The sequence below is a fragment of the Seriola dumerili genome, unplaced genomic scaffold, assembly GCF_002260705.1.
Source record: "Seriola dumerili isolate Sdu_G_001 unplaced genomic scaffold, Sdu_1.0 BDQW01000169.1, whole genome shotgun sequence".
NCBI classification, from domain to species: domain Eukaryota; kingdom Metazoa; phylum Chordata; class Actinopteri; order Carangiformes; family Carangidae; genus Seriola; species Seriola dumerili.
The window spans coordinates 4541747-4555655 of NW_019174424.1; the positions used below are offsets into that span (position 1 = coordinate 4541747).

The 13909-nt window shown below is 40.1% G+C and overlaps 2 protein-coding genes across 5 annotated transcripts in view; both read right to left on the reverse strand.

Moving 5' to 3' along the window:
- Positions 1-7728, reverse strand: part of LOC111227031 (brain-specific angiogenesis inhibitor 1-associated protein 2-like) — a 52985-nt gene extending 45257 nt beyond the window's left edge. For all 4 annotated transcript variants that reach the window (XM_022752389.1, XM_022752392.1, XM_022752388.1 and 1 more), the window contains exon 1: positions 7529-7728. In XM_022752389.1, the coding sequence (XP_022608110.1) occupies positions 7529-7600 (72 nt within the window). In that variant the 5' untranslated portion in view covers positions 7601-7728. The remainder of the gene's footprint in view (positions 1-7528) is intronic.
- A 1527-nt stretch (positions 7729-9255) lies between these two features.
- Positions 9256-13909, reverse strand: LOC111227195 (charged multivesicular body protein 6-like). The gene is made up of 8 exons (XM_022752622.1): positions 13710-13909; positions 13118-13227; positions 12478-12565; positions 11807-11893; positions 11325-11390; positions 10921-11001; positions 9781-9856; positions 9256-9675 (listed from the first exon to the last, which is right to left on the reverse strand). The coding sequence occupies exons 1-8, from the start codon at positions 13773-13775 to the stop codon at positions 9626-9628; spliced, it is 624 nt and encodes a 207-aa protein (XP_022608343.1). The 5' UTR covers positions 13776-13909; the 3' UTR covers positions 9256-9625.

The window sequence follows — 13909 nt, forward strand, 5'->3', positions numbered from 1 at the left end:
CAAAAGGGATAGCAGCTAACTTTTTGTTGGCTCAGACGATCTTAGATTCACAGATAAACATAGTCTCCTTCCAATATAATAAGTGAGTATTCAAGGGGACCTAACAAGGGCTGGGGATGTGGAGCACCAGGAATCACTGCAGGGCTAGAGTGCGAATGAAGGGAACACAGCCAACCTCTTACTGCAATACATCAAAAAGACAGGCTAGAGAACTTTCTAAAGTACACACAGAAGAACACACAGAGAGGCTCATGCTTATTTCAAGAGCAAAGTCCAGGTATAACTGTGAGCGGATGCCATGAAGAAGCTTGTCCTTCTTGCATACCTAAAGCCTTACTAATACTGCAGCACATGCCTTCAGTGGAAGCCAAGGCGGACATCAAATTCAAGAATACCATGTGAATATTTGTCTCCTTTCCAAGTTTGTGTTGAAGAGAGAAAACTTCCAACAGCATGAGCCAAGAGAAGACTGCACAGTTGTTGTGTTCTTTTGTTATGGACGTGTACAGAATGTACTATTGTGCATCAGTCACGTCAACCACAGACAGGCATCTATATTAAAAGAGACCAAAGATGCTCCTCTTATAACTTCAAAACGTACCAGGCAATTCTTTGTTTGAGGATGCAGCAGATACTGACTGTTTCGGCACTTCAAATTTAGCAGCATTATGTTTGAAAACATAATGTGCAATCCCCGATGAAATTATCCCAGTTTGCACCTGAGATCAGGGGGGCAGGTTCTGTCTCCTTCGACCTGGATAAATAACTTAATGAGAAGAATTTCTTTCTCATCTCGCTGGGGATGAAACCTGGCCTCTGGTGATTTTCTTTCCTTCGTGCAGCTCTAGCAGGCATTGCAGAACACTAGTTATTACAGCTAAAATATTAGCAGCAAGGATCCAATTATGGATTGTGGTCACAGAAGTCATGAACTCATGAATCAGCAGAAACTTCAAGAGAACCAAGACAATGAAATCAACACTCCACTGTTCATTTTCTATAGTCAGCTAAAACCGCACTAAATAACACAAAAATAAAGGCATTGTAATCTTCTGCTCCTCATTCTGATTCTGCATATCCAGTCATGTTGGAGTCCTACATGACTCATGTTACAAGAAACTCAACTGTTGCAAAAGGATGCATCTCCATCTAGGTAAAATCTTGAATCACCTCTTACTAACGTTTGTCCACTTACAGACCCCATGTTCTTGCCTTTCACCATCTGCACCTTGCTACCTGGACTGCATGGTGTGTAAAGCAGCTATGGGTGGAAGTGGACTGGTCTGCCAGCTCCTGCTACAAATGGGATTGAAAAAGAAACACAGTCTGTTCATTTGGAATGATCTTTCATTAACTGGTAATAAAGAAGGCGCGTGTTAGCTGCAACACAACGATACCGGCATGTCACATCATGTGGAAGTTAAGTGCTTTGTCATATTGGAGGCGCCTCCCACCTTGGAAAGAACAGGCAATTCCTTACCCTTTGGTAAATTGTTTGCCACTTTATGAAGCTCTGCCAGCACTAACAGACACATTATTAGGAGCTTTGCTTTTTCCCAGATGAATTGGCAACAGCCAAAAGGCACAGTTTAGTCAAATTCAACCACAACTTGACTAGACATGAGGCTTGCTGACTGCCTTGGGCCCCACACTTATCTACAAGAGGTCTTAGGTGGAGGTGGAGAAACGACCTCTCGGGTTCTTTGACCTGCCCACCACCTTCGAACTGCTGCTAGCGCACAACAAATTATTTGCTGGCCAGAGACTAACTATTTACTGTGTTTGTTTGCTTTGCTGTCATCTGCAGCCAGTGTGAGCCCCCTCCTCAGGCCGGCATCAGCCACTCAACTAACTCAACACAGGCTCTGGTTACCACAGCAACCAAGACCCAGACATATTTGCTAGCTTTGACCAGCAAAAAATCCATTCATTTCAGCTGAGAAGAAAAATCCCTCAAAATATAGTTTGTTTGTCTTTTGACTCTAATCAATTGTGAAAGGATCAAAAGCAGGAGGTTAATAAACAGACAGCAGAGATTAGTGTTTTTCATCATGACTATCAGATGACATAAAAATGAAAAGCTTAATTTCAGTTTAGGTTACTTCACTGGTTAGATGAAGAGGATATCAATGAATTCACATTTTTGCCTTAAAGCTTCCAGAAAAGGGTGTTTATGAATTATAGATCCTCCATTCAACATTCAGACTTCACCACAGTCTAAAAACAGACAGAAAAACATGTTTCTAGTGCTTAAATTAACGTAAACATAAAATGCATTTATATTTGCTATTTTTAAACATCCTACAGTGCCAGTCTTTTTTAACAAAGTGCTCAGTCAATTTGAATGATGCACGGAGGTGGCACTTCTTTAACCTGTCTGGCTTTTATTTCATGCTAATGCATCTCAGAGAGCTTGGGACACAAATGTACATCCTGCTATATTGTTAAGACTTTGCACACGGGCCAAGAGGAACATCTATTAAATAAGAGATGTAAGTGTATTTATGAATTTACACAAAAAAAATAAATAAAAAACAAAACGAACTCCATGAAAATGTCCCCATCGAAAGGGACACTCAAACCATGTGGGTATCAACTACTTTCTGTACAACAGCATGACCGGTCTGGAGCTCAGAGCAGCACTGTGGTTGCCTGCTCAGCTGGCCTGGTGGCGTGGTGTGGCCAGTGCTACTGAAAGTAGCAGCATCTGCCACAGAGACATACAGTAACACTAGCCACAGGCATGTTAACTTTAGCTCATGACCCATAAATGTAAGGCCATTGTCCACTGCCACAGCACTAACAAAAATTTTCTGTCTCTGCCTGTGTCTCTTTCAGCCTGTGTAATTACAGCTTCACCCTCCACAGTAATTAGGGACTATTTCAACAAGGATGTGGAATGTCTCCATCTATTTTTCCTTCTCTTCATCTCCTTCTCTCTTCCACCCCCACAATAAAGCATTTAATGCTTTCTATAAAGCAAAAGGAAATCCTTATGTATGCTGTTTTTGAAACAGATAAGTAATATTTTGGACGATAGCCACGTTAACAAGGTGGCTTCAAATCAACGTTTTTTTTTTTTTCCCCGTCAGCGATGGCTGTGAAGCTTCTTTGCAGTCAACAGAGTGTAGCCTTGGATTTAGCACTGAGTATCTCCAGTCTCTGCCCTTGAAAAAGCAGTGATGAGTAAAAGAAAAGAGCGAATGTCTCTAAACCATCCGCCCCCGGACGTGCAGAGAAGGTGGGTGTGTGGAGCAATAGTCCTCTCTCTGCATCGCAGTCAAAGGCACAGGGAACAAATCTGCCGTTCCACAGGCAATGAATGTTATGATATCTCCCGCAGTGCATAATGCAATCTTTTCAAGGCCCTGGGCACCAGCAGGCATAAACTTGTTGAAACACTATATTCTGGAGGCAGATGTTCAGGAGCTGAAGTCATTTTAAACTCTGTTAAATCGCATATTATAAGCCAAGTGGCGCCTGATGTGATATACTGCTGGAAAGAAAGGTAAATAAAGTGATGGATGGCGTCTTCATTCAAGTGACTCTAGACGACTTCTTAATGTAGGACCACAGGGGCAAGACACAGCATTGTATATACAGCAGACTGGGCTGGTTTACACTGGACCACTTATGGGGCTTTTATAGAGCAGTTTTCATCAATTACACCAGGTTCAACATCTCTCTCTGAAACAGACACATGGATACTTGCAAAAAACTCCCTCTCCATCGCTTTTTCCTCCCTCTCGCTTGCCTTCTACAGCCCTCCACCAACTGCAAGTCTTTTAGCACAATGATATGACAGAAACACATAAGAATAATGGCACGTTGTTGCTAAGAGACCACCTGTTCAGATCTCCCACATGAGCTTGTGTTGAAACTGTGGTCCTCTTATCATCATCAGAATATCATTCATTTGAGTGCCGCGAATGTCACGACAATATTGCAACTGAGAGAGAAACCCATTATATAACAAGATGTCTTTTAGGCAGAAAAACCTGCATTTCAGATCAGGGTTTTTAATCAAACGGCGCAATGCAGCAGGATCAGACTCATGACACAATGAAGGTCTTATAACCGTAGAGTGTAGAGCATCAGACTTGATCCAGTTAACGTCAAACAACTTTTTTTTCTTTTTCTTTTTGTCTTCTTCATAAACAGCCATTTGAGAAAATGGCATCCAGTGTTTTCCAACCTCTGTTGACAATTAGGGAGTGGTGCTGCATGGGAAAATGAGTGTTGTCCTGAGGGCTGGTAGAGACGACACACCCTTTTATTCCTTTACCTGCAAGGGTGTGTTCAAAACCTGCACTGACTGTATCAGGCACAGAACACGCCACACTTCCTATGACGAATACAAGTCAGATTTAAATTGAGCTCCAGGAAAACGTTAATATTTCTTTCATTTACCGCTTTTTAAAAGTTTATCTCATGGTTGCCACTGACAGGTTTTGTCAATGACTGACCTGACAAACAGCCCTACTCTTCTTCAGCCTCCAGTCTGATTAGGCTGTGTTCACTTCAACCCCCCCCCCTCCTCGAAGCCAGGTCGGCGCTCAGACGTAACCCACTGGCATGCTAAGAGGCTTGACCCAGGGCACCGCTCCTCTCAGACTGCCAGCGACACAGCCAGCTGGTGGAGATGACTGTGGTGCACACACAGACACGCAAGCACCGAGTGTCAGTCTTAAGTATCTGTCTCACCCCGTCAGCTGGGGGAATGACTAGATGCCAATCGCCATGTCTGGAGCTGCCTGTCTATGTGAAGGAGGAGAACTGAAGTGAGTCACAGAGGATCAACGTTGGGATTGCTGGGTTTACAGGGTTGACTCCCCTGTTGATTAAGATAAAGTCATCTCAACAAAAAAAGGAAACCTAAGGAGTGCCTTTGGCCTTCACCAAAGGAAAAGCGCTCGCAGTGGCTGAGTCTCGCCCTCGCTGTGCCTACAGTCCCAGCCCTGTTAAATACACACACTCAACTGGGCTAGCATGAGTCACAGCAGTGGAGTTACCCCCCTCTTCTCCCCTGCGATTACTCAGTATCTGCCCAGCTGCTGGCTGCAATGACTTTGCAGCCGCCGTATGTTTTTACATCTTCTATTCCTCAGGGTATACCTGCTTGAATACAAAGCAGTCAAACACAAATACTGTGTATGGAGGCATTCAAAATCATGTGTATCAAGTAGAACTGGCCGGTGGAGTCTTTCCAACACTCGGAGGTGAAAACTTTTAACAACTGCATCAAAAAGGTAAAAAGCTGCAGAATGTGAAAGGTACAACAACGTAAACATAGCAAGAGTCAGTGTTGAGTATAGTGAGAAATATCCAGGCATCCTGCCCCACTGTCTGTGCCAGTATAATGATGGGGTAAACCAAGTTCAATTTTCTGCTTATGTTTAGATTTTGGATAAATTTTGCATCAATCTAATTTTAATACTTATGCAACAAGCCCTGCGGCTTCACCGTTCCCTCAGTATGGCTGACAAACCCATGAAATTAAAGGTGACAGTCTGCACTTCAGGCTCAGACAATATGTCATTCGCCATTCAAGCTAATGTAAACAGATTTCACTGACCAAACATGGTGATTACCCCCTATCCCTACAGTAAAATGTCATCATTTGGGGAAAAAAAAAAAGGAAAATGGAGAGCATGCAGTATACTGTGAAAGATTGACGCTTTTCATCGTTGAAATATGATGGGAGTCAAATTGAATCCATGTCTTTAAATATTAAAGCACACCAAGGAACTTGCTTTGACACTGCAGGGTTGGTGAAGAAAGCATGGGGAGTGCCAAATAAGCAGTGACTATAGCTAACACTCTCTCTGACCTCCTAGCTTTTGCCACTGGGTCAGATCCCCGGTGTGGAAGAGGGACTCTGTGTCTCCACTCCACTGCCCATCAGCGTTTCTGGCTGTCAGGGCTCTGACGGGGTGACAGAGCTCCCCTACTGCTGGGGCTTGCACTCGACTGAGCAACAACCATCGGCGGAAGGACCTGCTCCCCCCTAAGGGTTCATGATCCAGACACCTACAATGTGTCCATGTTGATTAACCCACATTAGTAGGTGTAAACACTTGGACAAACCCCGACAGAGCATAGCATACAATTCACAATGACAGGGATACACTGTAGGCTGTGTGACCAATTTGGCACAGAAATAGCCACCTGAAACATTCGCTTCCCTTGTTGGCTCTATAAGAAGCTCCAGTCAGTCAGTCTCTGCTCATCTGACCTCCTTTCTGATGGATGTCTATTCCCTGTAGGAGAATGAGCAGCTCCCCTCTGCTCTCTTGGTCCTCTGTTAGAGGAAGTACTGCTGGCTTAGGGCACAAGGGCAGTTGAAAGTAGAGCAACATTTAAGGATGATTATGTGTAAATAATGTCTAGAAACACTGAGCTCTAATCATAACAGAAACCCGAGATTACCACAATGCAGACACAGGTGTGGATGTTCCATCAGTAGTTGCCTGCAACCCACGAAACACAGATAAGATAATGAATCAACACCAGAAAGGATGTAGTCGATTAATGTGTTAGCTGATTCATGTAAAGTCAATCATAAATCATTTTGATTATCAAGTCGATCCTGAATCATTTGACAAATCCCCACATTATCCCCACATCAGCTGCTCCTCTTCATTCTATGTCATTGCAAATCAAATACATTTCAATTTTGGACTGCTGCTTGGACATAACAGGCAACCTGAAGACATATGTTTGGGAACTGGTAAATGATGATGGGCATTTTTCAACTATTTTCTGGCCAAAATGATCAAATAATTAATAATATTAATAATTAGTGGGAAAAATGATCAAGAGATCAATCCTCATATAAAATAAACTTAAGATGGAGCCTTAATAGCCCTCTTTTTGAGTCCTAACAATTGCATGCAAAGTTCACAAAGCTTTTTTTTTTTTTTTTACATTTTTTTTGTGAAGAACAGGTTTGAATGTTGAAATCCCCATGAGGCAAATGTTTACTTGTTGCAACAGATAAGCCCAGCCTTCTCTGTCCGTCAAACACCGACTTCTGGAATGCAATGTTCCACTGTTCCCATTTCAGCAAGGAAACCAGGCTATAGAAATCCACTGGTGTTCCAGGAGAGGCCTACACCACCAATCAATGCAGTAGGTGGAATATAGGAACAGAATACAGGCCTACATGTAGGAATAGAAGAAGTGAATGAGTGAACGACTTTGATTTTGTAAGCACGGAAGGGACATTTTGCTCACAGGTGTTGCCTTAATTATCAAGCCTGGTGTCGCGCAGAAGTATGTGGAGGTGGAAGACAGGAGTATTTTGGTCAATTGGCAACTGAACAAAAAAAAAAAAAAAAAAAACCAACTGAGCTGCGCCTCTCCCTAAAGAGATTATCGAGGAAGAAGAAAAAAAGTACGAGGCTTGAATGCGGCTTGATTAATATATAATAAAGTCTGATTCATGGTGGATTTCTACTGTGTGTCGAACACCTGAGTCGATACCATCACATGCATCTCCAAACTTTAGTCACTAGTTGAACCTTACCTTATAGACATTTTCCGTCAAGCGGTGAACCTCGTCGGTGCGAGACATCGTGAAATCTTCAGCCAGGACCATAAACGTTTTTTTCCTTGAAACGTGTATCCGCGTAAAAGAGGGGGAAATGTGGGTAAATTGGCTGCACGAGGTTGGTCGAACCGTAGGCGAGGTATTGCGCCCGCGAGAGAGGGAGACGATGCTGCGCTCCCGAAACCCCACTCCAACTAAACACACCTTCCCTCTCCAAAGCCGACAGACCGCTGCTGCCTTCACGGACTCCCCGAGAGCTCCGATTTCTCGCTATCTCCGACGCGCAGTTGAAGTTTTTCACAAGTCAGTCAAAATCAGTGAGAAATAGGCTACAATAAAACCAAAAACATTTTATGTATATGGTTTACTATATAAATCACATAGTGCAACAGGCTGGCTAAACAGGGGAAATTACAGAACAATGATTAATTACTAAATAATCACTAAAATACTAAAATTTAAATAAATTAAATAATAATAATAATAATAATAATAATAATAATAATAATAATAATAATAATAAAATAAAGCCTAAAATTTTACAAATGCAACATTATCACGACAATCAATATCATGCAATAAAATCAAGATCTCACAATACCACACAGCATTTGTTTACCACATGCGCACTTAAATCCTAAAAGCAATATTTCCAAAAGCTTAACGATGCAGCACCATCGTGTCGAGGTGTATATTTTTCTACCATTTCAGCTCCACCATTCCTATAACATACAGAGGTAAATGGGTGTGTCTCTACAATTAACATTTAATAGCCTATTTAAATATTCTGCTTTCTCTGGGGGGAAAATATATATATATATTTGCCTATTTATACTGACACTTCTAGTGTTTGTTATGATTAACTTAAAAAGACAAGTCCTCTCTACAATCAGCATCCGTCTGAAACAATAAATCTATAGGATAAGGCATACACAAATGTCATAAACTATAGGTGGAGTCACCCTGCCATTTTGTCTTCAAACAGAAGATGAAACCAGTTTTCTTTGTTATTTCCTCTCGTGCATCATTTGGACAAAGAATGGAAGCTCTAAATGAAACCAATTCAGCCAAAAAGACAAAACAGAAGAGTTTGAGTATGCACCCTGCTTCACAGAGTCCCATTTCCACCTGTTCCGGAGGACGAGTGTGATGCATTATATCTGTTTCCTGTCCATTACAGCCTCTGCACACTCACTGCTGAGTAACCTGTAAATGATGTTCAGTGCAGTTGTTCTTCTTTCAATTTACAAAATTTTTTTTTTATGTATAGATTTGCATTACGTAAGGCTGTAAGCCAGTCATACCCTGACTGTTTTCAGTAACACCATAGGTGATGTTTTTCTCACAGTGGATAATTTATGTTAGCTTCATTGTACATGCTAATTAGAGTCTAAGTGCCCACTTAGTGTAGGATTGTAAATACTGTATTGGCTTTCTTGTCTAAACATCTCCCACATATCAGCAACATGAGCTTTCTACTTTCTGTCAATAACCACACACACTTCAGTGACGGGATGTGAAGGAAGACACCTGTTTTGCACAGTGTTGAATCAGAAAACTAGCGAGGAGTGCCACCTCCTGGAGAATGTAGGTTACACAAAACACTGCTATTCTGTCATAATAGAGGAATGAAACCTTATGTTTTAACACAATAGAAAAAAAAAGAAGCAGTATGAGAAAGAAAAGCCAAGACAGCATTTTGTTGTCACAGCTCAATTTAATATGTAAAACAAGTGAATTTAATGTGTAAAACATCTAAAAATTAGTCCTATCATTCAGTTATGTCCTAACCAGCACAGTTACAATGTGACATTGCTTTGCTAAGTCAGACACGGAGGAACAAAGCATTACACTTCCTTTATGCAAGTACTTCAGGGGAGCAGTGAACCAGTGAAGTACAGACAGAGTGCTGCTTCTGTCAAACGTGTAAAGGTGCACGGATGTCTGCAGGTCCCACCCTCAGCTACTACGAGTTTAAGATAAAATACTGAAATTAACAGAATGCCCATCAGAACAAAGACAGTCTGGACAGCTTGGTGTTCAACACTGGATATCAACCACTAATTGAGTCTGTTAGGCTGCCAGCATCTCTCTTTCTGGCTTGTTCTTTGCTTCTCTCTTCTCTAGAAAACAAAGTAAAGCAAATATAATCAGTCTGGCATCAGTTACAAATATATCAACTGTGTAGGGAATGCTTTATGGTGTGAACAAAAAAAGATCAACTGCACCTGGTTCGGCTTTAGCTGCCTCTGGGACTTCTGGTATTGGCTCAGTGGGGACTTCTGGAAGTGTTACATCTTCTCCCTGGGGACAGACACAGTAAAGGTTTTGCAAGGTAATGAGAAAGGCACAAAATATTCAGTTCTAAAACTAAAATATAATCGTTTTAAGATCTCTAAAATTTTATGAGGCAATACCTGTCAAGTCAATTTTAGTTGTATTTATAAATCACAAATCTGCCTAAAAGAGCTTCACAATCTGTATAACATGCATCCAAAAGAATACGAGGGAAACATTATAGAATTTCTATTGTTCTGTAAGTATAAGTTAATGAAACAAGATTTATTTGATGGTGCATTCAAAACATTTGTAGATAAACTGTTTGAAGCGAATAATGTTGCTCTTTGCCTTCATTTTCAGATTGTCTGGATTGATGGATAGACAATAAAAATTGCACATACTGAATACATTTTAAAAAATTAAAAATTAAATTGCAAATCACAGTCACTAGATTGATGTCTTGTTCTGATATTTTATCACACTACAAATACAAATATATAAATACATACTAAATTATGTCCATTGCCATACAACTTGTGTGTTTTATTTGAATAACTGGATCAAGCCCAGAATCAGTGTCTATGTTCAAGGGTGAAACATAGTAATTTGTGTAGTTTGTGTCAAAAAGTTTGTGGAATAATAATTAGATTACAAAAGAAGAAAAATCTACTGAAGTTTTAATTATTATGAATCAACCAAAATCATATTCACAGCTGTTTCAGTTACAGCCTGTTATTACATTAAAATGATACTGAGGAAGTGGTTTACTTCAAAATTCTTCCAACTCTGCTAAAATTATTCCGCCTCCTCAGGAGACACATATTATACAAATCTGAGGTCAGAGTAACAACATGCAGTTTTGCTACAAAATCCCCTATTGACTCAACTCTCAATCACAGCTTTAACCGCACCAGTGGAAGAGCTTAATGTCCCAACTGCTGAAGCCTGTGGTTACACCAGGCCTGAGGGTGTGTAACTGTTAATGTGAAGTGTTTACAGTGTTTTACAGAAAAAAAAAAAAACAAGCATGTGTGCCCAGCAAACATTATCTTTATTAATAAAGGTTGAACATGCCGCTTAACACCCACCTGAGTGATAGCTTCCAGCTCTGCTAAAACAGCATCCTCGTCCTCCTGCGTCAGGGCGCCAGCCAGCATTTCATCTATTTGCTGCAGGACCAAAAGAATGTGTAAGCTGACAGCACACTGACAGCTCCAATTTGTTTCCGAAAGGCATGGATATTTTTCTGTGGACAAACATGAGTTTTTGGATCTCTTGGAAAGTTCAGGTTGGAGGTGTCTGCGTCCTCTAAACATGTACACCATAATATGAAGAAATCAATGAGCAAATAATAGCTTTCTTCAAATTTCATTTTAAAAAAATCATCACATTTTGACCACTAGTTATAATGCAGTTTAATGAATTTATAGCAGAAAGAAGTGGAAACAGCTCTATGCACATCTATTTTTAATAACATCAAGCAAACATTTACCCTTTGATATTCAATTGATTCCTGGGTCTCATCCAGGATTCTCTCCACATCTTCTATTGACATGATCTGTCACAAACAAGAAAAGACAGCCCACATTACATAAGAAAAGTCACTTGAATGAAAAGTGTGTTTTCCACATATTCTGGATGGCTTGTGAATTTTCCCGAGCAAAATCTGTATACTGTATCCGAGGATGTGCAGCAGTCACACCTCTGTAATCATCTTAATCCTTTAATCTTCAAACAATGTGCACCAGCTCTGCGAACACAAACCGCAAGCTTTCCACGCTGCTCAATCCTCACCCAAGGATCGCATTAAAGAGAGTCTGCTTATCAGTGAAAACTCTGACAATATTAAGGTATGCACACACATATCTAAGGCTTAAGGGGGTATTATTATTATTATTATTATTATTACAGTAAAAGGAAGAGCATAGTTCTCAACACAAAAGGCAGGAAAACAAATAGGAAAAGAATATCTACCTCGTGCATACTCTTCAGACAATCATTCCCGACCTTAAGCCCTTCGATGACTTTGATCTCAATTTGCATGAACTCAATATCCTGAACCTGTTGACAAATATTAGCATATAAAAAAATGTTATTGCAAAATTACAGACATGCACGACAAACAAAACAACCAAGTGTTTTATTATGTTAAAAATCTGAATTTGGAAGTAGTAAGTCCTATCGATTTTTTGAAACAGCAACACCCATCATTCTCTATATTTTCTTTTACAGCTCAGATTTAGGTTGGATTTCGCTGAAAATGTGCTTGGTTGCATTGCATAGTAACCAAGCAGCATAAAGGGTGATTACAGCACTAAACAGGATGAGGTCACAAATCACTGATGTGAAATGAATCGGAGGCCTTAGAAATATTTTATTGTAATATTCATCACAGTGAATCCTTCCTCTCTCTTTAAAACTAATGCATCAAGTACAAATGTGATATTGCCATGTGGCACAGTGTTGTTTGCCTTTTATTAAACTGATTCAAGAAGAAAAATATTTTGAGAATTGAGAGAGCACAACCGCTGCTCCTCTTCAGGTGCTAAATTGTTAAATGTTAATGAATTATCATATAACAGTACACCTTGGTAGTGATCCTTATATCATGAGGGAACCACACAGAGTAGTCTCACAAAACTTACCATGTGCTCTAGGTTTGAAATCTGATTCTCAGTCTTGTCTAGCAGCTGATCCTGATATCGTTTTTTCTTTAGAAGTAGCAGTGCTTTTCTGCAATAACAAATAAAAAGATAAAACATAGTATAGCAAAGAGTATGTTTTTTTCTATGGTAGTCATATAGTGTGTACCAGTGCATATAGAATAAAACAGATACAATTAGAGATGTTGCCACTGCACCTGCATCGGATTTCAAAGATGTCAATATAATGTGTGAATTTGTTTTCTTTTTTTCACTATACATATATATATATGTATATATATATATTCAACTATCTTAAAATAATGCATTCTAATACAACCCTTTACACGAGGGTTATAATGTTCAGTTTTTGTTGAAAAACTGTTGATTAGCTGTGAGATCATTATGGAGGCTGCAGTTTGTGGTGCTTTTGAACTGTAATGCATTGTACAAGGAGGTGTGTCTATTGTTTGCCTACTTTCATTGATTTGAATAAGGCTGACAAAACAATAGGAACACCTGACAATTGTTGAGGCCTCCGCATTGATCATGAAGTTGATCAACAGATGTTTATTTCATACTGTTTCAGATATTAACAGAAAGGGGTGTACTGACTAAATGGCCGTAGCTTTTTGACACTCACTCTTTCCTGCCATCTTTTAGCAACTGCTTTGCAAGAAGTCGCTCTTTCTCCAGTTGTAAGGTGATTCTCTTTTGGTACTGCTTCAGTTTATCTCTCTGCTGCTTCAATTGCTGTGAAAAACAAAGTCAGAGACATTTCTAAAGTAACAATATAGCCTTTATGAACCATCCATATAAATGCAGAAGAAATACATACTGACAGTGACACTGTCCATGGTTTGTATATGTACAAATAGACACAATACAACCTTACTTATGATGTCCATTACCATAGTAACACTTCTCAAATTAATGCAAACACTGTAATGCGTAAACAACAATTGACAATTACGTTTGACAAAACTTGTGTTTATTTTAATAGTGTTTTGACCGCGTTACAGAGGTTCCTATTTTCCTGAGGCTTCATCACAACAGTTGTCATAGACACAGATGTTGGGGAATATTGTTAGCTCGTCCAAGCAAAGGAACCCCGTCTAGCTATGAATGACATTAAAATCCAATCGCAAACACATCGGCTAACGTTCCTCAGCTAACACTAGCCTTGTGTTCATGTAACGGGACTAATCTGTGGCTAACGCCGCTATCAAGCTCACCAAAATGGCTTTGTCTTGTTCCGTTACACGAGAGGGTCGACTCTTTCTCCCAAAAACGTTTCCCATTATTTACCCACATCCCCGCCACACCCTCCGTCATCAGCTTAAGAAATATCACTCTTTCCTGAACATTTTGCCATGATAATAAACAGCCTAAAATGGCTAGCAGGCTAACTAACGACTACCATCTCCACAGTTTT